This window comes from Parus major, chromosome 15 (genome assembly GCF_001522545.3).
Source record: "Parus major isolate Abel chromosome 15, Parus_major1.1, whole genome shotgun sequence".
Lineage (NCBI taxonomy): Eukaryota > Metazoa > Chordata > Aves > Passeriformes > Paridae > Parus > Parus major.
Genome location: NC_031784.1, coordinates 11477454 through 11500167, shown reverse-complemented (window position 1 = coordinate 11500167; position 22714 = coordinate 11477454). Strand labels below are relative to the sequence as shown.

The window sequence follows — 22714 nt, the reverse complement described above, 5'->3', positions numbered from 1 at the left end:
ACTGCACAGGGCAGATGTCAGGGAGGGAGGCAGGGGAGTGTCCTCTTCAGCTTTGCAGCCAGATACCTCAATCCACAAACCTGCAAAAGGAAAAGTCTTGTGTTAAGCTTATCATGTCCAACTTCTTGTGTACCTGAGCTGCTTTCCCACGTTCCCTTCCAGAACAGATCCTGTCACAGCTGTCCTGCAGCCCGTGACCCATCCCCACAGCTCACTGAGCCTCTGTCCTGGGACCCTGTGGTGAATTAGCGTGGAGATGTTACCAACAGGCCCTCTCCAAACAGCTGTTTTGGTCTGCCAAATGTCATTTTTGCACTTTTGAGAACACAGGAAAAATTTGGGGTCTCTGGGGGGTCCCGTGCATTGGTCCCACGGTAGGAAGGTCTGCATGACACTGGTGATGTACCTGAAGACACCAGATAGCATTTCTCAGGGAAAAATCAATCAAAACCATGAAAAGAAAGGGAAAAGCTGCCATTTCCCTCCATCAGAAGAAAATGCTGTGTTGTGTGAGCTGCTGTAAGGAGCTGGGTAGGAACTGTTTCTTGTGCTGCAGCATGATAGGAGATATGTACCACTTCTTCAGAGGCTCTCAAAACATTCTGCAGGCTTTTACCATTCCTGTAGCCGCCCACAGAGACTTGCTCAGAAAGCTACCCAAGTTCAGGCTGTGCCTGTGCTGCCAGAGCTCAGCAGCTCTGTCCTGGCCAACCCTGCACTTGTATTTCCTATTTTCTGGGTGATGTGTCAGGCACTAACAAGGACAAGGCTGGCACAGCTGTAGGAGCAACAGTTTCACCAGGCCTTTTCTCTGGAAAATCTCAGCTTTTCCCCATGGCTCTGGGTGCATAAACCAAGCTGCATTTGCTCCACAGTGAGATGAGCCTGGATTTAAGGAGCCACTTTGTGGATTCTGGAGAATCTGAGGCCACTTCATGTTTTTAATGAAGTAGGTATCAGTGATGAGCTGGTTTATTTTGGGCCCTGTTGATGACATGTTGTCTTTTCACTTTCCAGTACTTCTGTGCAGATGGCAGAGGATCCTTCACAAAGAGTTGCCAAGATGCTCTGGGGCTGTGGCCTGTGTGTGCCAGGTGGGAATCAGCAAAATGAGTCCCATTTCAGTGGCAGGAAGGCTTTCCTCACGTTTCAGAGGGGAGGATCTCTAGGTGCAGTTTGCAGTGCTCCATGTTGTCCTTTCCTGCTTGTGCAGATCCAGGCAGACAAGGCAGCCTGGCTTTAGCCCAGTTTGTTAAAGCTGATTTGGCAGCACTTTGTCAGAGAGGGAAACCTGAGTGTTGGGTACTGGCTACTGCACCCACGAGCACTGATCCCAGGCTGGCTCTTTTGGAAGGTGACTTTTACATTTCAGCTGTCTCCCAGGCAGTAACTTTGTGCCCCACACTGGAGCTTCCTCTCTGGCCATGCTTCCCTGGGAGCTCTGCCTGGGCAGAGGCTGCAGTGCCACTCCAGCCCCATTAGCCAAAGCCTGACACTTTATCTGCTCTCCAGCAGTCTGGGAGCCCCAGGCAGCAGCCAGCGATTGCAAGATATCACTGTGTTCTTGGAGAGCTCTTGTGCACAAACCAGCTCCCTGCAGGGTCCAGTAAGGGTTAAACCTTCACTTAAGGTGGGAGAAATTCCAGAAAACATTTGCCTTGCTACAAAACCCAGAGGGGGAGTGTTTCTTTCTAATCATCTTCTCAAAGAGATGCAAAGCAAAAGCTCTTGGCCTCTGCTTTTGTCATCACACATGTCCTCCCTCCTGCCCTACCTCATCCCTTCAGCACAGGGCAGAGCCTGCTGTTAGAGCTGGATTTATCCCTGCTGCTGTAAAGGGGCTCAGAGCAGAGCTCTGTGTGTGTCACTGGCTTACACGTGTCACATCCATCTCTCTCCCATCCCTTTCCACACCCTCAGCCTCCAATTTGCCAGTGAATTGTTAGACACCAGCACATTTACCTCCAACTTCCCATTAAACTGCCTGAGGGCTCTCCGTGGATGGACAGATGAGGGTGATGTGCTAAATTCCCTCTTTGCTAGGGATGAATTTCCTGGGGATTGCTCCTATTAGCCACACTTTCCAGCAATAGTAACAAATTCACTTTTTTTTTTCACTTTTAAAACATTTCCAGTGCAACTAGAATGGCTGGGAGAAAACTGGTTGTTAACTAGTCATGGGTAATTAATGGCTCCACCTTCCTCATCAATCAGCTGGGAGAAGCCAAAAGGATTTGAGTACTTGTAGCAAATGTGCGTTCCCCAGACATGCTGATCCACAGTGTGCAAATGAAGTGGCAGCAGGAGACCATCTCATAGCCTTTGTGGAAGCAGCAGTAAGTCATGATACACATCCCACGCTCCTGTCAGGTGAAGTCTGAAATTCCCAGAGCTGCTGCTGCTGTTGTGCGGTTTCTGACTGTGTGGGATGTTGATTCATCTCACTGCTAGCTTGAATCTGACCCAATTTTTGTTCTATTTTTCCTTTTCAGATTCTGATTATGGTTGTCTTTTTCCTCTTTCTACAATTAAAATACTAGCATTAGAAAAGCAGGACATGGAGGGGGGGAGCAGATGTGATGCTGGCTTTCCTTCTGTAGCAGAGCAAAGAGCTTTTCTGCATCCTATTTTGTGTCTGGTAGTGGCTGTGCAGGCACAAGCAGAGATCTGACCCTGATACCATTTCAGCTGACCTTTTCCCTTCTGATTTATTTCTCCACATATTTAATTAATAATTTCTATTTGAGCTACAAGTTGACATTTCCCCACCACATGGTATTCCTCTCCTCAGTGGTGCTGAGGCTCCACAGCTCTGGGTGTCTCCAAGAAGGGAGAAAAGCCTGTAGTGTTGTGCATTCCCCAGGGGTTTAAAAGGGATGCCAGCAAGGCTGGATGTCACCAGAGGTGCCAGGAGCCAGTGCACCATCTCCTGCTATAAAATCCTCCTCAGGACTTCCCAAATTCTCCAACCCTTTTCTTTAAAACATTCTTCCTTACCGCAGTAAGAATTGGTTTCTCTCTCCCTGGATAGCACTGGGATGCCTAAAATTCAATATACCACTGGAAGAGAGTCAGTCCCTGCTCTGATTTAGGCTCCTTTGTCCTCTCTGCACATCCTTGCATTGCCTGCTCCAAAAGGCAATAAAAACAGAACTGAAGAAATGCTTGGGTGTAGAAACTCATGAAATAAATTCAAAATTTGTTTTGTATGTCAGACTGAAGATCAGATGTCCCAGTAACATCACTGACAAAAGAGAAAAAAAAATATTTTATTTGGTATAAATCTAGACAGTGAAAGAGATACAGCTATATAGCAAGTTCTTTGAGCTCCTAAATTTGCTGTGCAGGACCCAGCAGTGGCCGGTTCAGAGCGATATCCTGCTTTTGAGCTCCACTTTTTGACTGTCTTGGTCCTGTAAATGTTGGTACAGCCATTGGTGTGTGTGGATGCACAGATCCCCCTTCCTCAGGAGCTGCAGTGGCTGTGTTGTGCCCTGGAGCTCGAGCCTTGATTGCTGTCTCTTAGCACTTGTAAGCACTTATAAGCACAAAAGCTAATGGTCACACTTGCAGAATAAACTAATTAAGGGAAAATGCTCAAGCCCTTCGATTTCTGCTCAGCCTTCCCTGGGTAAGAGCAGTGCCTTGAGCAAGGGATAACCTCAGTGCCTGAAAAGAAGTGCAGTTAAGGGCTGGGAATGCAGAACCTGGGCAGATGAGTGAGGTTTTACCATCAAATGTGTTCATGTTGTTGGGGAAGGCACCTGGGGGTGAAGGGATGCAGGGTTTGCTGCAGGGTTCCAGTTGTGAGAGCAAACTTTACACAGACTGTAAATCACCCACTTGGGAAGGAACGAGCTCGATGCCATTCTGATACCAGAAATCAAGAGTAAAACGATTCTGTGTGCTGAAGATGAGAATTATCACAAACCCATGGAACAGCCAAAGAGAAATTATCCCTCCTTGCTGTTTAAGGCATTTGTTTTTATTTTGTAGCCGAGTCCTCAACTGATGCTTTCAGTCTTGTCTCTATTTGTTTAAAAGTGCGTTAGCAGTAAATCAAGGTGCATTTCCCCTGTAGGGTTTCCTGTATGTCAAAGCCATGTTAATTCTCTTTGATTTTCTTCCCCTAGCCCCAGCCATTGCTGCAGATCCTTCCTCTCTTTGTCCCTTTGGACATCAAAGGCTCGCAAGGGGACAGCCCTGGCGGGAAGCTCCTCCCTGCTCATTATCCTCCATAAAACAGGAACTCACCTTGGCTAGCTGTGCTTGGGGTCCCATCCTCATCCCGCTCACTCTTGACACTGGATTCGGAAGGAAGGGCTTGTGCTTGCTTCAGGAAATCAGACCTGCTTTTGAACTGGACTATTTTGGCTTCCCTTGTAAGAACTCTGGTGGCTCTCTTGGCCTTGCAAGCTCCTCCACGTCACAGTACATGGAAAAATGCAAGCTTTACCAGGTAAGGACTCCTTCCCTTTTCTCACTGCACAGAAAGATCCTAGCCTCATGCCAGAAAGGGAAAATGTGCTCACCAGCATTTACAGAAGAGTGCATGGGGCTGGAGAGGATTTTAAAACTTCTTTTTTTCTTGGAGTAGATGAAAAATGGTGCATTTGAGTGGTTTTTGAGAGCCTTGGAAGATCTTTTGTAAGGTAGCAAAGGTTTGCTCACAATTGTGCCCAAAACTCCCACGCCCACATCACCTTGTGCAGTGTGACCCTTCAGCTGATGGCTGGAGGTGTTTGTGTATTGTCTGCAAAGCACTGAATTCTTCAGGTTGAAGGCCACAGAAAGTCTGGAAATACTTGTCATACTTTTAATAACACTTCTGATACAAACTCTCTGGTTTGGGTTTTTTTTTCCTATTTCTTATGCCCTTTGAAAGCATGAACCCCAATCAGGCATCGACAGCTCCTCCCCAGTTCACACCCAGCACGGGATTTTTGTGATTCCCTTAGGGTTTCACGATGTTTTCCCTCAATCTATCTCATAGCATGCTGTTAATCTCTCCTGTGTGGAGCATGATTGGATTGGGCACAATGACAGAGATGCCTTGGGACACCAAGGGCCAGCCCAGAGGTGCTGCCTTTGTCAGGGCAACTGAACCCTAAATTAACTCTGGGGTTTTACTCTACATCAGAAAAAAAAAAATCAGAAAAAAAAAAAATCCATTTTATAGGCCCATCAGAAGTGACTGGGCAGTCTCAGCTTCCTTTCTCTTCCTCTGCAAGATGTTGTCTCATTCATGAGCAAAATGCAAGTGCAGTGATTTAGACAATTTCCACCTTTGCTGCTGCTCTGGGTTTTTTCAGTCCCTGCTGTGTTGATCTGATTCATACTGATTTCTGCCACTTGAATTTGAAGTTGAAAAACAAAAGAGCAGCAATGGAAAAAAGGTAGAATGTATCATGGTATTTTCATGTTAAAGATTCCAAATATTGCAGTATTCACCTCATTTTCTTACTGGGTTGTTTCTGGTGTATGACCCCCTCCAGCAGAAATGTTCCAGGTGATGACTGGATGCATCTGAGAGACGAAGCCATTACATTTGTAAGAACATCATACTTTTGTTCCTGCCAAAAAACTCTCTGGATCTGAGAAATGGGGCTCCCTCCAGAGGGTCAGGGTGTTTCTACTGGCATTGAGAAGATCAGAGAACATGGGAGGGTTTTTTTACTTGTTTGCAAGATGAATTTATTAGAAAGCTTTTGTATATTGATGCGTGTTCCTCCCCAGTGGAGACTGATAGCTGTAAGTGATTGGCTTCACTTGGAAGGGAGCAGCAACAAATGTAATAATAATAACTGGTTTTAGTCAAGGTAAGCATAGCTTTCTCCCTTTTTGGGAATTTAGTATTGCAGATCCTATCCTACACGTTTTGGGAAGGCTGCAACAAATTTTCTGACATTTTAACATTGTCTATCTTTAATGGAAAATTAATTGAAGAACTGCTTTAGGTGAGGCAGTTGTACTCCAACATCTTCCTCCTAAAACTGCTAAATTGTCTCACATTTCTCCTTCTTTCCTTTCTGTCCCCAAGATGACAAAAATACATGTATGACTTGTTCTAGATACAGAAACTAGCACTGCTGTTGGTATAAGGACCTTCACATCAAGCACAGAATAGATTGAAGATCTCTTAATTTTCAGTGCCTTTACCATAGCAGCTTCCTACCTTTCAACCTCATCTGGACATAAAGAACATGTTTTTGAATGTATGTTTGTGTGGTGTTACCATGATAATAGGATACAATGATAATAGGAATATTTTTTTTTAAAGTAAAAGTAGAACTGCTGGGAAAGGTTTAAATCTCTTTTGGATAATAACAGTTTTAAAACCAAGTTGCACAGAAGAGGAAACCATAGAAGTACAGCTCACATAAATTCCATTCAGGGCTTGGACCCTGTGCCCAAACCTCTCTGCCATAATTCCAACACTCAGACTCTCTTTGTGGGAGGGTGAGTGCTTAAGCTTTGCCATCAGTTACAAAGGCACAAACTAGGAAGAAAACAAAAATCCAAACCAAATTTACAAACAAAATCCACAGTGGAGCCTGCAATAGATCCATCACTGCAGGGTCCTGCTGAAGGCAGTGGCAGCTGGGCAGATCCATTCACCAGCTCACACCACTGCTGGGCTCCAGGGCCTCTTGCAGACTTTCCATGTCCTGCTTTTCAGCCTCAGCCTGTGCACACAAAATCTGCACAGAATAGAATTTCTGCATTTCTATGCATTTCTGCACCTTAGCTGCAACATTTATTGTTCCTGTCTCCTGCAGCATTGCTCTCCTACAGCTGTGTTGTGGACTCATTTTGGTAAAATCCAGATTATAACATCTGCCTTTGATTTTTAATTCAGTGTTGAACTCTTTTCACTTCAATTCCCTCAACGTCATTGGAAATCTCCCCTCACTAAAGACTCCTGAGATCTGCCTTGTTGTAGTCTCTTTTAATGGCATTGGAATTTGCTTAAAGAAATGTTAATTTGAAAATTCATTTGGGGGAAGGAGTGAGCATCTGTCTAGCTAATCAAAACCTGTTTGCATTTATTTGTGACTGGATGGCTCCTGTGGGAAATCAGCCCAATTTTATTGTAACTCCTTTTGATACATGTGCTGCACTGAGCTACCAAATGCATGGTCTCATGGCAGCTTTCATGTCTTTGCAAGAGGATATGGGGGAAGCTTTAGTAAGAAGATGTTAACAGGCTAATCTTGGTGAGCAAACTAGGTGTCACTTCTTGGCCAGTTCATTAATGTTGGATCAAAGCAGAAAAAAGGCTAGGGGATTTTTTTTTAAATGCCTAAAGACCTCTATAAACAGACAAAATTACATTTTAATGTTTTCTACTTCTTAATCCTGAGGGAAGAACCACTTAGACTTGTATCGGGTTGTTTTGGTGAAAAGACATCCCTTTGTGAAAAAAGCTAATTTCTCTGAAAATAGTTGTCTACTTTTTGTGAATACTCTTTTAAAGGCATTACTCAGGAAAGCTGTAACAATGTGAAAGTTCTCTTTTTTTTCTCCTATGCTCTGAATAAGATCTTATCAGGCTGAGAGGCAGAAAAATCTACCTTTTAAGTAAATAGCTGTGCCTGGCTGCTAATGCAGCTCCCAGAGGGGTCCTGCTGGCCCTGAGCTGGGACAGCTCTGCTGCTGTGGGTGCCCCACCGAGCAGGCTCCTCATCCCTCCTCAGGACAGTGTTCCTAAAGCCCTGCTGGGTCTGAACTCAGCCCACCAGAACTGTTCTGGGTCACATTCTCACCTAAAATGGAACTGGGCTTTTCAGTAGGGCAGCAGCAATCTTGCCTGCTTTACAATATTGCTGAGAGCACCTACCAGAGGTTTAAGGATGTTTTTAATCCAGAGCTGTGCAGAGGTGATTGGCAGCATCAACACAAAGGCAGTTCCTCCAGAATGGGTTCCCTTTCCTCTTCCCCAGGCCCACAGCTGGGCCTGTGACTCAAGAGGGAGAGCAGGCAGATTGCAGCACTGCCATGGAGTGTTAGTGAAGAGACACATTCCACCCCTCTCACAGGCTCCTCTGGGCTCCCCATCTCCACTTCCAGTTCAGACCAGCCATTCTCTTTTCAGAATATAGTCTATCCATAGTCTGTCACCTCCTTTTCTTGCCTTCACTTACATTTAGGACTCCTATCTGTCTCATCTTTGTCTTCTGGGGGGATTTTTCACCTCTGCTAACACCTACTTGTAATTTTCCACTACTACCCACTGGTGCACTTAAAATCTTTCCAGTCCTTTCAGCTTCTATTGCATTCTCTTGATAAAGGGTTTTATGTAACCCTGATCATACCAGAACAGTGGACTGTGGCTACCTGCCAGTGTGGGTTTTGTAACAATGGAATTTAGGATGAATTGGTACAACACACAGATCCTCGCAAAAGGACCTACCAGCTAAAACCAAACCAGTTGGAAAGGGCTCCCTACCTCTCAGCCTACTAAGTACCAAAAATCCTTTGAAGAAAAGCAGCAGTTTTTAAGAGGTTTGTTGTGGCACAGACTGCCCAGACCCCGAGGGTCAGTTCCCCTCCTGAGTCACCATCTCATTTCTCCTTCCAGACGTGAAAGCGCCGTGTGAGGCCCTTCCTTCCCCCAGCCTGGAGCCCTTCCCACAGAGCTCCATTGTGGTCACCCTCGAGGACATGGGGCTCTGGATGAAGTTTCACCAGATAGGAACTGAGATGATCATCACCAAATCTGGCAGGTAAGGGGCACAGGACAGCTGCCTGCACACACCACACCCCTCTCAGCTGTTGTCAAAGTCTCTGGATGCTCATTTATTGAATGGTGGCCCTTAAATTGGTTTTGTAGCCAGTTATCCAGATCTTCCTGATCCTGGCAGAGGAATTGTACTTTCAGGGTGTTCTAGAAGTCCAAACTGTGAGGTGCAAAAGGTCTTTTGTGGGGCTGACGTGCTGAGAAAACTCCTGTACCCTTATCTCACCACGTAACATTGGTGTTCTTCCTGTCACTTTGAGGTTGCTCTGGGAAGAGCCCTGGGCTCCCTTTGCCCAGGTCACAGGCAGCAGCAGTTGAGCAGTAAATGCTTGGGTTTGAGTCTGTGTTTGCAGACAAGAAATGTGGCCCAGACTTGGAACAATCTGTGTGTGCAGACTCCACTGAAGTATAAATGAGTCATGTATTATGGAGCTTGCAGTGAAAGAAGATGGAATTGTGAAGCTGTAAAGTATTGTGTCAAAGCTGCTGTGAGCTGGAATAATCCCTTTGGGTAGGGAGGTAGCTGTCAAAGCTTTTTTGCAGAGTCAGAAGTTAAAAGTAGTGGCAGGGAATATGGGAACAGAAAGCTGGGTGTGCTCTTAGATGAGAGCATGTTTTCTACCCACACTCAGATTTAATCCATGCTCCAGGGCTGTGAGAGCTGCAGCAGACCAGGAGCCATGTACAACCTCCAAATAGTTCCTTTCAAGTTTCCCACTGTTGTGTTAGAGGAATTGGAAGACCAAAAGCAGTAACAGTGTCAGGCCCCCAGTGACTGCTGCCCTGTTAGTGTCTATCATGTCTAAACTCACAGGACTAGGCAGTCCATCAATAAGATGGACAAATGGTCAGTGGCTGGCTGGAGAAATACTGCTCACAGGGCTTTGCACAGCAGTGAGTAAATGTGACATGCTGCTTGATCATTTACAGCCACTTCACAGAGAAACCTTTATACTTTATAAAAATAAGAATTTTTCATTTCTCCCTCAGACGAATGTTTCCTCAATGCAAAATCAAAGTCTCTGGCTTAATCCCATATGCCAAGTACCTCATGCTGGTAGATTTTGTGCCAATGGATAACTTCAGGTACAAGGTAAGTGCTTTAAATAACAGAATTTATGCTGTCTTTTCATCTGTTTGAAATAGCTTAATCTTTATGCTTCACTTGTCACACTGATAAATAAATTCTCTTTGGACAAAGTTCAGAAGTAATTGATGGATTTTATGCCTCTCTGGAGTTATTTGTCAGTTTTGCTTGGGGAGCAGCTGGAAAGGTAACTAATTTTCATTGTAAGCAGTACAGTTTTAATCATGATTAATGTCAGACTTTTCTGGCAGCCATTGGGAGAAAGGGAGGAAAAATGAGGCCTAAACTTGGAGCTGATTTGGTAACATGATCACGGCTTGTAAAAGAGAATCTGCTACATGTGCTTCAGAGGATTCACTGAATTGACTGGGAAGAAAACTTGCTGGGCCTTTTCTGTACTAAAAGCATATTTTTTTAAGCTCCAGATTTCTGTCTGTCCCTTCACAGTGGAATAAAGACCAGTGGGAAGTTGCTGGAAAAGCAGAGCCCCAGCTCCCTTGTCGCACCTATGTCCACCCAGATTCCCCAGCTCCTGGCAGCCACTGGATGAAAGAACCTGTCTCCTTCCAAAAACTGAAGCTCACTAACAACACTCTGGATCAACATGGGCATGTAGGTTGTGCTGTGCTCTCTTGGAATTCATTGCAGATGAACTTTGTGGGAAATAGGCAGGATTTGGGAGAAAATAAATGATGTAGAAATCAAAACATATCCAAAACATGCCCTTTATTCCTCCCTCAGCTCGGCCCCTGTGCCCTCTTAGCTCCCTGCTAGGGAAGGTGCAGGTCTGTGCTGTCACTACAGGGAGACACCAAGGCCAGCAGGAGTCCCTGGTTAGAAATGGGTGTCCTGAGAGTCTCCAGAGGGAATCTGCAATGTGCTGGCAGTGGTGGCACATGGAAACCTTGTCCTTTGTCTGTCCCAGATCATCCTGCACTCCATGCACCGTTACAAGCCGCGCTTCCACATCGTGCAGGCAGATGACCTCTTCAGCGTCCGCTGGAGCATCTTCCAGGTGTTCAGCTTCCCTGAGACTGTCTTCACCTCTGTCACTGCCTACCAGAATGAGCAGGTAAGGTGTGCAGGCTCTGCTTCTGACACACTGTCTGTAAAATTCCTGTGAAGGAAGGTGTCTCTTTGCTGTCTGCTCATCCCAGACACCTGTGGTGGACAGTGGGAAGAAACAGGCACATTGTGGTTCCTGTGGAAAACGTCTCTGTGATGAGATGAGCCATGCACCTTGATGGTACTGAGTGCACTGTCAGTGACACAGAACTCCAAATACAGTAAAAAGTATGGCTGCAGGTCCAGATACAGATGCTCACCCTGTGTATTTGTCAGTCAGATGAATCCCACCCAAATCCCTGCTGACCCTGGCAAGGTCACTTCTCTCTGTGGGTCAGTTCCTGATCAATGATGGGAGCTGCTGGGAGAGCTGAGATACTGTGGCAAAGCCATGTCCAAAACTCCCACACAGTTATCTGCTGTGATAAATACACTGAAGAAGCCAAGCAGTCACTGTGATGCTGAGTCTTGTTCCTTTCATTTAAAGATTACAAAGCTCAAGATTGACAACAATCCGTTTGCTAAAGGTTTCCGTGAACATGGGAAGAACACTCGAAGGTAAACTGTTTTTTCAATTGAATTTGTTTATAGCTGGAATTCACTTGTGAATTTTACCCAAGGTCTTTGAGCAAAACTCTGCCAGCCAGCTCTGCTGAGCCTGCTGCATTGTGCACTCTGCATTTCCCTGTATCTGGGAGTGATGTCCCTCTCTGCAGCCTCTTCTCAAGAGACTTGGGGAGTGGGAGGTGACAATTCCTACAGAAATGTGGGAGGTGTGACAAATTTGAGACCTGCACTCCCTGGCACGTTGGAGCTAGACTGGAGTCTGACATGTGAATAGCAGTGATAGCAGGAGTCCACAGCAGACCATTTGGTCTCTTGGAGATCAGCTTGATTCTGACATTTGGAAGCTCCCTTGTCTCTTTTTCCTGTGGGTGGAAAAGTGTCTCTTCCAGTGGGAGATTTTGTCTGCAAGAGGGAAGATGGATACCAATACCAGTGAGATCTTCTGCTTGGTCTGAGGGCAGCCAGTGGATGAGATGAAAAAAAGAGATTAAATTGCAACCTCAGACTGGCATTAGAGAAGGAAAAAATGGAGGTTTTTTCCAAACAGAAAATGTTACGAAAATATCTGAGATTTTGTTTTGTGTTATTTTATGCCTGAAAAAAAAATCTCCTGAAAAAAACATTCCTGATGAAAAAAGGCCAAGTAAAAAAAGACTCTTTTTTACTTAAATTTTAAAAATGTTACAGCTTTTCTTTCTCCTCCTAATAGCATCCCTGTCTATGTATTTAGGCAAAAGCTTACATCCAAGCTACCCCCATGTCTTGTTTCTTTCCAGGGAAGGACGAGCCAAATGCCAGAAGCCCAGTCCAGCCAAGAGCCAGAAAAGGAAGTTGCCTGAGGAAAAGGAGCCTGCTGCTGAGGAACGTGGTAATATTGATCACAACAAACCCAGAGAATTATATTCAGAAAGTTTTTTAAGTTAAATCATTCCTTGCTCCAGCTCATGGTGCTGCTTGCAGTAGCAGAGCTAAGGAGAGAGGACAGGGCAGGACTGACCATTGCAGTATCTGGGCAGAAAAGAGCTGGAAGGGGCTTTTCCCTTAGGACAGAAGGATTGCAGGAGGTGGCAGTGTTTTTCCTTCCACCATCCTGTGATTACTGCAACTGCCAATAGACCATTGTGAGCTTTGCCTCCCTCTTCCCCTTTCTCATTCTTTTCCAATTTTCTTTTCCCTGCTTTGAGTCAGATTTTGAGAAGGATGAGAATGTAGATGTGAAGGAAGAGAGTAACCCAGTGGTGGTGAGCAGTGGATATCCCTTCTGGGGCTCGGAGCAGAACAGCAGCCAGGTGTTCCCTGCAGCCTCACCAGTGCCTGCTGAGCAGAGGGAGGGTCTGGCCAGAGAGCAGCAAGTGCCAACGCCATCCTACCAGACATATCGGTGAGTCCCACTTTCTGCTCCAAAGCCACACTTTGGTTGGTGGGATTCCTCTCCTTCTGCTGGGTATTTCCTAAGAAAAACAACCAGTTGGGAACAGGGGAAGATGCCTTTCTGTTGGACAGCACATGTGGTTGAGAGATGGTAGATTAGCGTGTATAGGTCCAAGGAAAGCCTTTCTCTTCTAGTTCAAACCTACTGGTTCTGGGCATGCTCGTGTCTTTGTAATGTTCTTTATTTCCCAGTCCCAAAATGCTCTCCCAGGCAGCTTCGTGTACTACAGAGTTTACCTGTCCTTTGGAGGAAGTGTTGGAGGAGTGACAAGACTCCAGTGATTTTTCCTTTCTCATTGCAAAATTGTGTGTGAGTGAGCCCAGACTAGAACTTAGCCAGAACTAAGGTAGTCTGGACTCACTTCCTCTGGCATTTCATTTTTCTGTGAGTGTGACAGTGAGACCTGGGCTAAAATCCACAGCAACCCTAAGATGAAGCAGTAGGCAAGGGGAAGAGCCTTTCCCCAGGGGATCTGTGTTTTTCCCGTGGTTTTCCACCCTGCTAGGTCTGACTCTCTCTTCTCTCTGCCCTTGGGCCCAGGTTCCATGAGGCTGGGGACAGCCAGCAGCTTCCCAGCCGTGATGCCGCGACCTTGAACGATTTCCGGGCAAGGTGCCACGCCTTGGATCTCGCCATGGTGCCCGAGCACGACTCCAAACAGCTCCCAGAGGGTTTCACCAACCTGCCCCCACTGCCCCCACCTCTGCCTCCTCCCCAGGACTACACAGGAGTGGTGAACATGGCTCTGGACTCTGTGGGGAAAGCCGGGGCCCGGGCGCCCATGTACAGTCCCTATGGCACCGAGCAGGGCCTGGGGCAGTGGGTGGTGCCTTCCCACAGCCAGTACAGGGCAATGAGCTACTCGGCCTTCTCCACGGAGTACAACACACAAGGAACTCCAGGACATGCCCATGGCACCATGGCAGAGTGGAGCCAGTACCCTCTGTTCCCCTATGCCTGCTGGTGAATGGGGAGGAGCCTTCCCAGTGAAAAAAACTGAAAGAAAATTGTAAATGAGATTGACTTTGCTCCGGGGTGTTGGACTTGTGAAGCTTTGCCTACACTAGGCAGAGGTATTGCTGCAAGCAGTAGCATGGGACACCTTCACTTCCTTGTCTCCTTGCACAACCACACTCACCTTATTTCACAAGCAGTGGTTGCCCCAGCCGTGTCATTGTGGGTCAGGCTCAATGTGTTCTGCAGTGGTTTTTTTATCCCAGGAATAGGAAACCACAGGTCTGCAAGAACAGTATTTAAAGAGCTGCTGAACTCACAGTCTCAGTGTTGGCACCTCGCATTTGGCAGTTTCCAACATCCCTTCCTCCTGGGACTTGGTGCAAGGAGATAGGGGCTGAGGACTTCCAGTAAGCCATCCATGTGGCCAAAAAGCTGTAGAAAATATTGCAAAGATGAGCAAAGCAAGCAATCCTGGTGAACTTGGAGCAGCTTGCTCAGTTAGTATAGTCAGAGTAAAGCTAGTCTTGCCTTTCTTCCAGCAGCAGATGAGAGTAAAATGCACTGCAAGGTGTGTCTGGAGCACAGCAGTGGGTTGTGCAGGCAGGGGAGAGTCTGTTCCATGCAGGAGAAGTAGCAGCAAGGCTGTGTGTGGTGTCTTCCTGTCCCTGTGCCCATCCCTCCTCTGTCAGCCCTAGATTCGAGGTCAGTGAGATACTCTTCATTCTGTGGGGGTGGAGGGAGGTTGTTCATGGAATGTGGGGGCTCCTCTGGGGCTTTCCAAGGTTGTCAGAAGCAGGGCCATGAACAGCAGTGCTGCTGTGTCACTCCACCTCTTCCTGTAGAGGGAGAGGAAATTTTCCACTGTGAACTTACTCCTTCTCCCGCTCCCTGCCACCCTGGAGAATATAATTTATAGTTGTGGTTCCTGCGCTGCTCTTTGAGTGTGTGAAATCATCTAACCACTCTTTGGGAGTCTGTAGGGATCTGTCAGGTATCAGAGTGGTTCCACCTCCCTCCTCTCTGGTCCCATCCTGCTCAGGAAGCAGCCTGTGCACTGCCATGCAAGCAGGGATTCTTTTCCTCTTCCTGTTAGAAGGGGGAGGCCTCCCTGTTTGCCCAAGTGCAGATGGCCCTGGCTCTGGGGACTCGGTGAGACAGACTCATTGCTTCTCAGGGAGGATAGACATGTTCCTAGGGGTCACTTAGGGAATATTTTCATGTCACACTAAGAGCTGCCATGTGGCCTGCAGCCATCAGTGGGCACTGAGGTGTGTCATTTAGCCTGTGTGCCAGATGGTTTTCTGTGCACACACGTGTGAGTGTGACTGTGTGTGTGTGTGTGTGTGTGTAGCAAGATGTCTCTGAGCAGACCTGGGTGGGTTTGTGGCCAGTGCCTCTGGACCCTCTGCAGGGACACTGGGAAAGGCTGTCACCAGGTTTTTGGGGCACCAGCTCCTCACTGTGCATCTGCATAGCCTAGGGATGTTGAGCCACGTTGTTATTGTTAAAATTACTGTGAAAAGTAGCCCTGTAAATTTGTGGACTCAGCTACAATAACTATTTCCTTATTTAAATTGTATATTGTGAGCTGCTTTTGTATCACAGTTATTATATGTACAGAGCAGCTGAGTACTTCCCCTGGGCTTCCCATGATTTGAGGATGTGCAGCATTGAAATAAAGGTCAGACTTTGCCACAGTACATGTACATAATGCCCTGTGAGCCTCCCCTCTGACGGCACCCTGGCTGGTAGTGATTTGTACCTACTGTGCACGACACACATGTGGATATGAACAACTCACTTAAAAAGAAATCTGGCTGGGGAAACAAAATGTGGAGCAGGCTTTTTTTAATGCCAAAATATCGTGATTTCCTGCTGTCCAAATGGCAGCTGTGTGAAGGCAGGTCAGCTGTAAAAGGCTGTCTCTGGCCATTAGCAGTTAATTTTGCCACCACTGTCCTTCACATTTTGGAAATGAGATGAGCAGAATGGCTGGGGAGCTGAGTGAGTGCACCACGGGCAGGGAGCCGGGGGGTACTCGGTGCACGACACAGGATCGCTGCCGGCAGCATGCCCACGAGAGAGAGAATGCATCCCCCACAGCCTACCTGGCTGTAGCTGGGATGTGTTTCCCTGTCACAGAGCGCTAATGAGGATGAAAAGCTGCAGTGAGCACGAGTAACTGAGGACAGCTGAGCAGCACTGGGGAATTCCTGTGAAAATACGCGTGCAATGCTGTTTCTTTCAAACCTTTGCGGTAGCAGCGTGCAGGTGCTGCTGCCCCCTGGGCCTGGCGGTAGAGCTGGTTTGGCAGTGGCTCTGCACCGGGGGGAGAGACTCAGCTTTGTGCCTAGAACGAGCCATCAATTACTCACCAGCCTTCTGTTGCAGCAGGACTGCTTGCCCTTCTCCAGTGAATCATCCAGCTTGCTGGAGAAGTACCTATCCTTTCTCTCTGATTAGAGACTGCGCTCGGCTTGTTTGGGAAGCCTTTGGAGATTTTGCCTGTAGGTGTGCTCTGGACTCTGCTCCCGCCCCCTCCCTTTGCAGTTCCCACTTGTTTTCTTCAGCTGTGGCATTTAAAGTCCGTATGAGCTCCACTGAAATGCTGGTTTTGCACGCATGTGAGATAATGTAGTGCCTCTGACAGCTTCAATAAAAGGAAATGAGACATGTGGAAATCAGGCCATTAAGACTAATAAAATAAACTCCAAAGTGTAGGTTTTGTGCATCTTTCTCAAGCACAGTGTGCTCTGCTTTAGTCATGTTACCTGGGGCCAGTTTGTACATGCATGACATGCTGTTGATCTCAGCATTGTTCTCCACGGTGTGTTCAGTGAGCCTCGGGTTATCTGCTCACACTGCTCGATGTGACTCAGGCTCTTGCACCAATTCTTTGCAGCAAATTGTTTATTTTCTCTGTGTTTTCTGCTCCTCTCCTGCAGAGAAGTTACATAAGGAGGAGGGCAAATGGACTATAAATGGGATCTAGGTAAATTTCCTATGGGAAATCAAGATCTTGATTTATTTTGGTTTCTCCTACTGGTTTTTTGCAGCCTTAAGCCTTGTCTGACACTGTTTCAATGCAGATGGGAATGGCAGAAAAATGCTTTCTTGCCGATGCTGCAGCTCTCCCGCAGGCAGCTGCAGGCTCCGGAGAGGCGGCTGTTCCCTGCAAAGCTCCCAGACACAGCGAGCTCCCCTCCGGCCTGGCCCGGGCTGCGGCCTCTGCACTCGGCTCTGTACGAGCAACTTCCAGCTGGTTTCACGAAGAGCTTTTCTAATTTCCAGGTGCTGCAGGGACAAGGATGTGCCGGGCTGGTGCCACCTGCCGAGCTCCGGCCCCGGGGCCGCGCTGCTCCGGCACCGGAGCGGGGCCGAGCCCTCACGCGTGAGGGGCGATAGGGCCCGCCCGGCCCGCGGGGTTCCCTGGCTGCGGAGCGGCCTGAGGCGATCCTGGGGAGCAGCATTTTCCATGCCCTGCTGGGCTGGGGCTCTTGAAACATCTGGTGCTGGACAGCCAGGCTGAGCAGGACTCCTGCCTTGCTTTGGGCTGACCCCACTGCCCGGGCCGGGGTGTCTCTCATGGTGCTCCTTGAGCCTCCCGGGAGACCGTAGTGCATTTCCTTGGTCAGCCTAACTACCGGCTCACTTTAAGGCGATCAAAGCAAGCAGCGCAAACCCCCTTCCAGGAATAACAACATTCTTTTATTGCAGAGCTTAAAATCCACTTAATTCCCGAGCCCTGGGGTGGGATCCAAAGGCAGCCTTTGGTTGGAGCAACAAGCAGTGCTGGTCACCCTGTGGCCGGAGCTGCCTGCGGTGCCGGCTCCTCTGGCAGCAGCTGTGTTCATGTACCTGCTCGGCCTCCAGGTACTCGGTGAGCAGCCAAGAGCAAAGAGAGAGGGATAAAACTATGCAGGGCCGGCTGGGGAATGGAGGGACTTCTCTGGCTCGTGGTGGGGGTGGCCTGTTCTGTGTCCCTCAGCTGCCCTGGGCACAGCCAGTCTCAGAGACACCACCTTGCTGCAGTGTCAGTGGCTGTGAGGGAGGCCTGTTCTGTCTCTGGAGCTCTGTTCTCAGCCCTCTGCTGCTGGCCTGGCTCCCTGCCCCTCCAGGTAAGCTGCTTTTTACTGTCCTGCCTTGCAGAGCTGTAGTGAGGTCTAAATGTTCTTTCTGGACATTAGAGCAGGAGGAACACAGGGAGAGGCTTACAGGACACAGTGAAGGAAGTAGGAACATGACTCACACGTCCCAGAACAAACCCAGAAGATTTCTTGAAACCTGGGCCTGAGCAGAAGTGTCAGACAAAATTTAAACCGAGGGTGAAGCAAACCTTTGATGCAGGGTTGAGAAGAGGTGCTGCAGCTGTGCTGAGCAGTGTTGCTGTTCAGCTTAGTTTAGTGTTATTCCTTTTTTGTTTTTCCAAGTCTTGTGAGCTTGTTTTATGACCTGAAGCACTTTGCTGTGGGGCGCTGGATTGCCTCTGACACTTCTCTAATACTCAGTTTCTTTTCTTTGAACATGCAGGTGTACAACTACAGTGTTCCTGCCCAGACAGCGCCCTAGTTGGTGAGTGTAATGGATAGATTTAATTTTAATCTCCTACAGTTCTTTGGGGACATGCTGAGATTTTTATTTCCTCCTCCTCTATTTTTACTGAAGAGGGTAAATCATGTGCCTCCATAAAGCAGAGTGGGCAGCCAGTGATACAGGATGGGCACTCCCATCAGTCATGCACCAGGCATAAAGCACTGCTCACTTGCAGTATCTCTGCCTCTCGTTGTACAAATATGACTGTACATGTAAAACAGCAGCTGTTCACAGGAGAGACTTCCTGCATGCTGGCACTGTCACTCCAGCTCCCATCTGTGGGGTCTCAAAGCACAGGCACCTGTGATCTCTGTAACATCCTTGCTGGGAGATGGTGCATTAAGGGTAATCTGTGTGGAAGTGCTGGTGCAGAGTAGACAGGGATGAGTCAGGCGTGATTCCTGTCACACCGTGGGGTCTGTCCCCATGCTGAGCCACCAGCCCTCTGCTCACCCACAATCTGGTTTGGGCTCTGCTTTGCCATCTAGAAGGGGCTCAGTGGAGACAGAGCTCTTCAGAGCAGCTCCGGCTCTTCCCAGCAGCATTCGGGTGAGGGGGGAAATGGGAATTGCTTCAGTGAGTGTAAGTCAGCCCTCCAGGGATAAAGGCAGTGAACTAGAGCAGTGGAGGGGATGTGATCAAACCCGCTGCTCGCCAAAAGGATGTGCTGAGCATTGCACTGACGTAGGCTGAATGACACTAATGTGTCCCTTCAGAGCCCCTGGGGACATGAGGGCATTTTGTAAATCCTGGATGAGAAAGCTCGACCAGGACTGCGGTGTTCTGCCCCCCAGGCTGGGCCGGCGCTCCTCCTGGAGCCACCGCATGTTCCTCATCCTGCCCTTATGGCTGTTAATGGCCTTGTCCTGCCTCCATCCTCAGGGAATAATTGCCTCACACTTGAGCAAATGTGCTCGGTGTTTGAAAGGAGTCTATCGATTTGTGCGTATTCCTGAAAGCCTCACAGGGCCCTGTTCCCTTTGAAGTGTAAAAGCATCTGTCTGTCTCTGCTTCTCGAGCAGTCTCCTGCTCCATTTGCATCTCCCCTCCATCCCATCTCCAGGAATCCATGCCTGGCCCCATGCCGTGCTCCCGTTTCAGCTGCTGAGAGGGCTCCCTGCCACGGGAAGATGGGGCTTGGAGACAAAGGTGCAAAGCTTCTGTCTTGGGAGGGGGTTGAGCTTAGCTTGCAGCTGGGGGTACTCAGCATGGAGCTGTTCCTGGAGGCCAGTTTCAGTAGACAGACTGGGAATGTTGTCGTTGGGCATTTATCCGTGGTGGGTGTGTTAAGTAGGAAGGAGAGGAAATAGCCTCTGGCTTCTCACGGTAGGACTTCACTTCCCATGCCAGACAGCACTGGTTGGTAAGGAAGGAGGTCAGACCTGGACTGCCTTGGATAATCCACCATGTGGGAGCTGAATTGCACAGGTTCTCTGATGTGCATTTGAGCAAATACTATTGAAATGTCGTGGAGTCCCTGGTCTGTGTGTTGGAATTCAGCCTGTGATTCTCCCCATCCCATCTCCCTGGGACAATGGGACTGGCCCTGGATGGGCTGCTTGTCCCTACCAGGGCATTTCCATGTAGGCACAACCTTGCAAGGGTGATTATTCCTGGAGATAGGACTCAGAGCTCTGACACTCCTTGGTCAGTGGTGGTGGTGGTGCGAGCACAGTGCAGATAACTCCGGGCTGGAATTGCAGCCACTGCCATCCAGCACCTCCCAGATGGTGTGCTGGGTTTCCTATTTCAAGGGGGCCCCAGCAGAGCAGCCATGGCACCTCACTGCTGGAGGCAGTAAATGGGCTCCCATCTGGTTTTAATGATCAGTAGCACTTTGGTGCTTGTTTATTCCCGTGTTTTATGCTTCAGCAATAAAATACTGCTTCAGTTTGTTCAATCCATCCTGGTGCTGGGTTGCAGATGAGTTCACAGCCTCTGACAAAGAGGTCCCAGCAGTATACAGGATGTTGTCTGTTTTGTTTTTTTTTTAAGATGGCTGGGCAGAATCAGATGATGTAGTGGCTTTTGAAATACAAACATCAGTGGACAGTATAGAAGGCAGGGCACACAGCTCATCATGTCTAGCAAAGAAATCATGTCCTTAGACTAAAGAAGACTTGGTTCTGGAGCTGGAACTATCTGCCCTTCTATCCTCCACAGGGCAGCACAGAGCTCTGGTGTGGATACTGAATCAAGTCAGTCCCAACTTTAAACCAGGAACTAAGGAAATTTTAGTCCCAAAGCACTGCCTGTGGCAGTCACTGAGTTAGGCCATCCCACCATAGCCCTACAGTGGCAGTAGCAGGAGCACTGGCAGGGCTACATCTCACCATGGGCACACACCAGCTCTGTGACAGGTTCCTGGTGCCACCATGCTCGGGGCAGCTACAGTGGGCTGGGAGCTGTACAAAATTCTCTGGGGTCATTGCAGTCATCTATTAAATTAATCTAAAGGGGCAACTGTCTGTAAGGGCTTGTGAGGCTTTCTTCCTATCCCCAGCACACTCGTGTTCCCTGGCTGGTGTGCCTGGGAGCGGGGAGCAGTCTGCTGGCAGCTCTGGCACCGAGAGGATTGTCCTCCCAAGGGACAGGCAATAGCACCTGGCACATCTCTGGCACATCTCTGGCACTCAGTATCTGGGATCCTGAATCAGTTCTGCAGGAGCCAGTTAAAGCTTTTCAGCGCCTCTGTTGCAGGGTAGGTGGGGACGCTAAGGCAAAGAGATAAAAGACAGTAAACTGCAGGGGGAGGAATGGGCTCTTCGTCTCCCTTCTGACTTTTATGGAAACCTGGAAACATTTTGCTTTCCCATCTAGCATTCACCTTCTACCCTAATGGTGGAGCAACAGTCTTTATTTCCCATCTGTATGCTCCTTGGAGGATCTTTAACTCTTACCTCTAAAGAGCATTGATTTTCTGCAGAGACCCTTTTCCCCCACTGTTTGTCAAGGCTTGGAGCTTTAGGTGGCAACTAAAGAGAAAAGGTTTTTAACAAACTAATTAACCTCCCTCCAAGTCAGTCAGGGTGTGTTCCCTCGGTGCCACTGATGTTGCATTTGTGCTAATTTCCCTTGGAATGTCTAATGTAGGGGGAGCGATTAAAGGAGGCTTTTCTCGGGCAGTTTTTACACAGCAGGAAGAGGGAAGGTGGCAGCGGCTGCTCTGGTTATTGCTGTCTCCAGGGTCCTCCTCCCATCCCCTGCTGGAGCCAGAGCCCAGCTCCCTGCTCTAGGAACACGTGGAGTGCACCACCTGTCTGTAAGGGCTTGTGAGGCTTTACCGAGACTGGCCAGGTCCCAGCAAGGCAAAGCTCACCAGGTACCCTGTGAAATGGGGCTCTGGGCTACACCAAATGTGTCACCCCAGCTTCCCAAACAAACGTGGGCTGTCGGTGTAGAGGGAAGGATCTTGTGCTATGGAGCTGAGCAGGTTTTGCCATCACAGTGTCAGAAGGGCTCTCTGCTCCTCTGGCTTTCAACTGCAAATGAAGCAAATGGCAAAACATTGACAAAGGACCTCCCTGGCCTCTGCCCTGGCCCAGTGCTGGGTCCAGCCTCCCGACCCTGGACACATGCTGATGGTGTCAAGTCTCCTGGAATCAGGGCAGAACTGTGTCATGGTGCCTTGGAGAAAGGAAACCCTGATTCTTATGGATGCTTCTAGAAGCCTTGTGCTGCTGGAATCAGGTGAGGCTCTGGGTGGCATGAGACCAGCAAAAACAGGTGTGGGGGCACCATGCTCGTCCTTGTGCTGCTCCCAGGCTGAACGTGGGGATGATAGGGAGAAATAACGCTGTGATTCCTGGGATGTAGGGCTGGGACAGCTTGTGAGCTGTGGCACGAACTCCTCGAGTCTAGACTATAAAGTACTTCACAGGCCTGTCCCAATTGCCTGGCCTATTAGTTTTATGGAGGGGCTATTGTAAAGATGCAGTTGGTCTCCTTTTGCCACAGTAATGAAAATATAACTGTGGTGGGGAGAGAGAGACCCTGGCAGGGAGGCAGTGGGAAGCCTGTGTTTGTTTGGGCATTGGGGTCACAACCTTATGGGCTCCTGGGGTCCCCGGGTATCAGTCGGTGCCACTGTGGGTGCACTTCGGCAAGGGGAGCCTTTGCCCCTCGGCCCAGCCGGGGTTCCTCCGGGCACCGAGGAGGCAGAGGAGGAGGCTGGAGCCGGGCATGCACAGGCAGGGGCACAGTGCCACCCAGTGACAGCGTGGGACCTGCGAGGGGACAGCTGGGGCAGCCTGCAGGGGGGTTGCTGCAAAGG

At 48.6% G+C, this 22714-nt stretch overlaps 1 protein-coding gene across 1 annotated transcript in view; it reads left to right on the top strand.

Annotated features, from left to right (window-relative positions):
- LOC107211595 (T-box-containing protein TBX6L) overlaps window positions 1-16579 on the top strand; it is a 23609-nt gene extending 7030 nt beyond the window's left edge. The window contains exons 3-11 of the mRNA XM_015643773.3: window positions 4134-4459; window positions 8582-8726; window positions 9731-9833; window positions 10275-10439; window positions 10753-10899; window positions 11380-11450; window positions 12236-12327; window positions 12648-12840; window positions 13432-16579. Of these exons, the coding sequence (XP_015499259.1) occupies window positions 4444-4459; window positions 8582-8726; window positions 9731-9833; window positions 10275-10439; window positions 10753-10899; window positions 11380-11450; window positions 12236-12327; window positions 12648-12840; window positions 13432-13858 (1359 nt within the window). The 5' untranslated portion in view covers window positions 4134-4443 and the 3' untranslated portion in view covers window positions 13859-16579. The remainder of the gene's footprint in view (window positions 1-4133; window positions 4460-8581; window positions 8727-9730; window positions 9834-10274; window positions 10440-10752; window positions 10900-11379; window positions 11451-12235; window positions 12328-12647; window positions 12841-13431) is intronic.
- The last annotated feature ends 6135 nt before the right edge of the window (window positions 16580-22714 follow it).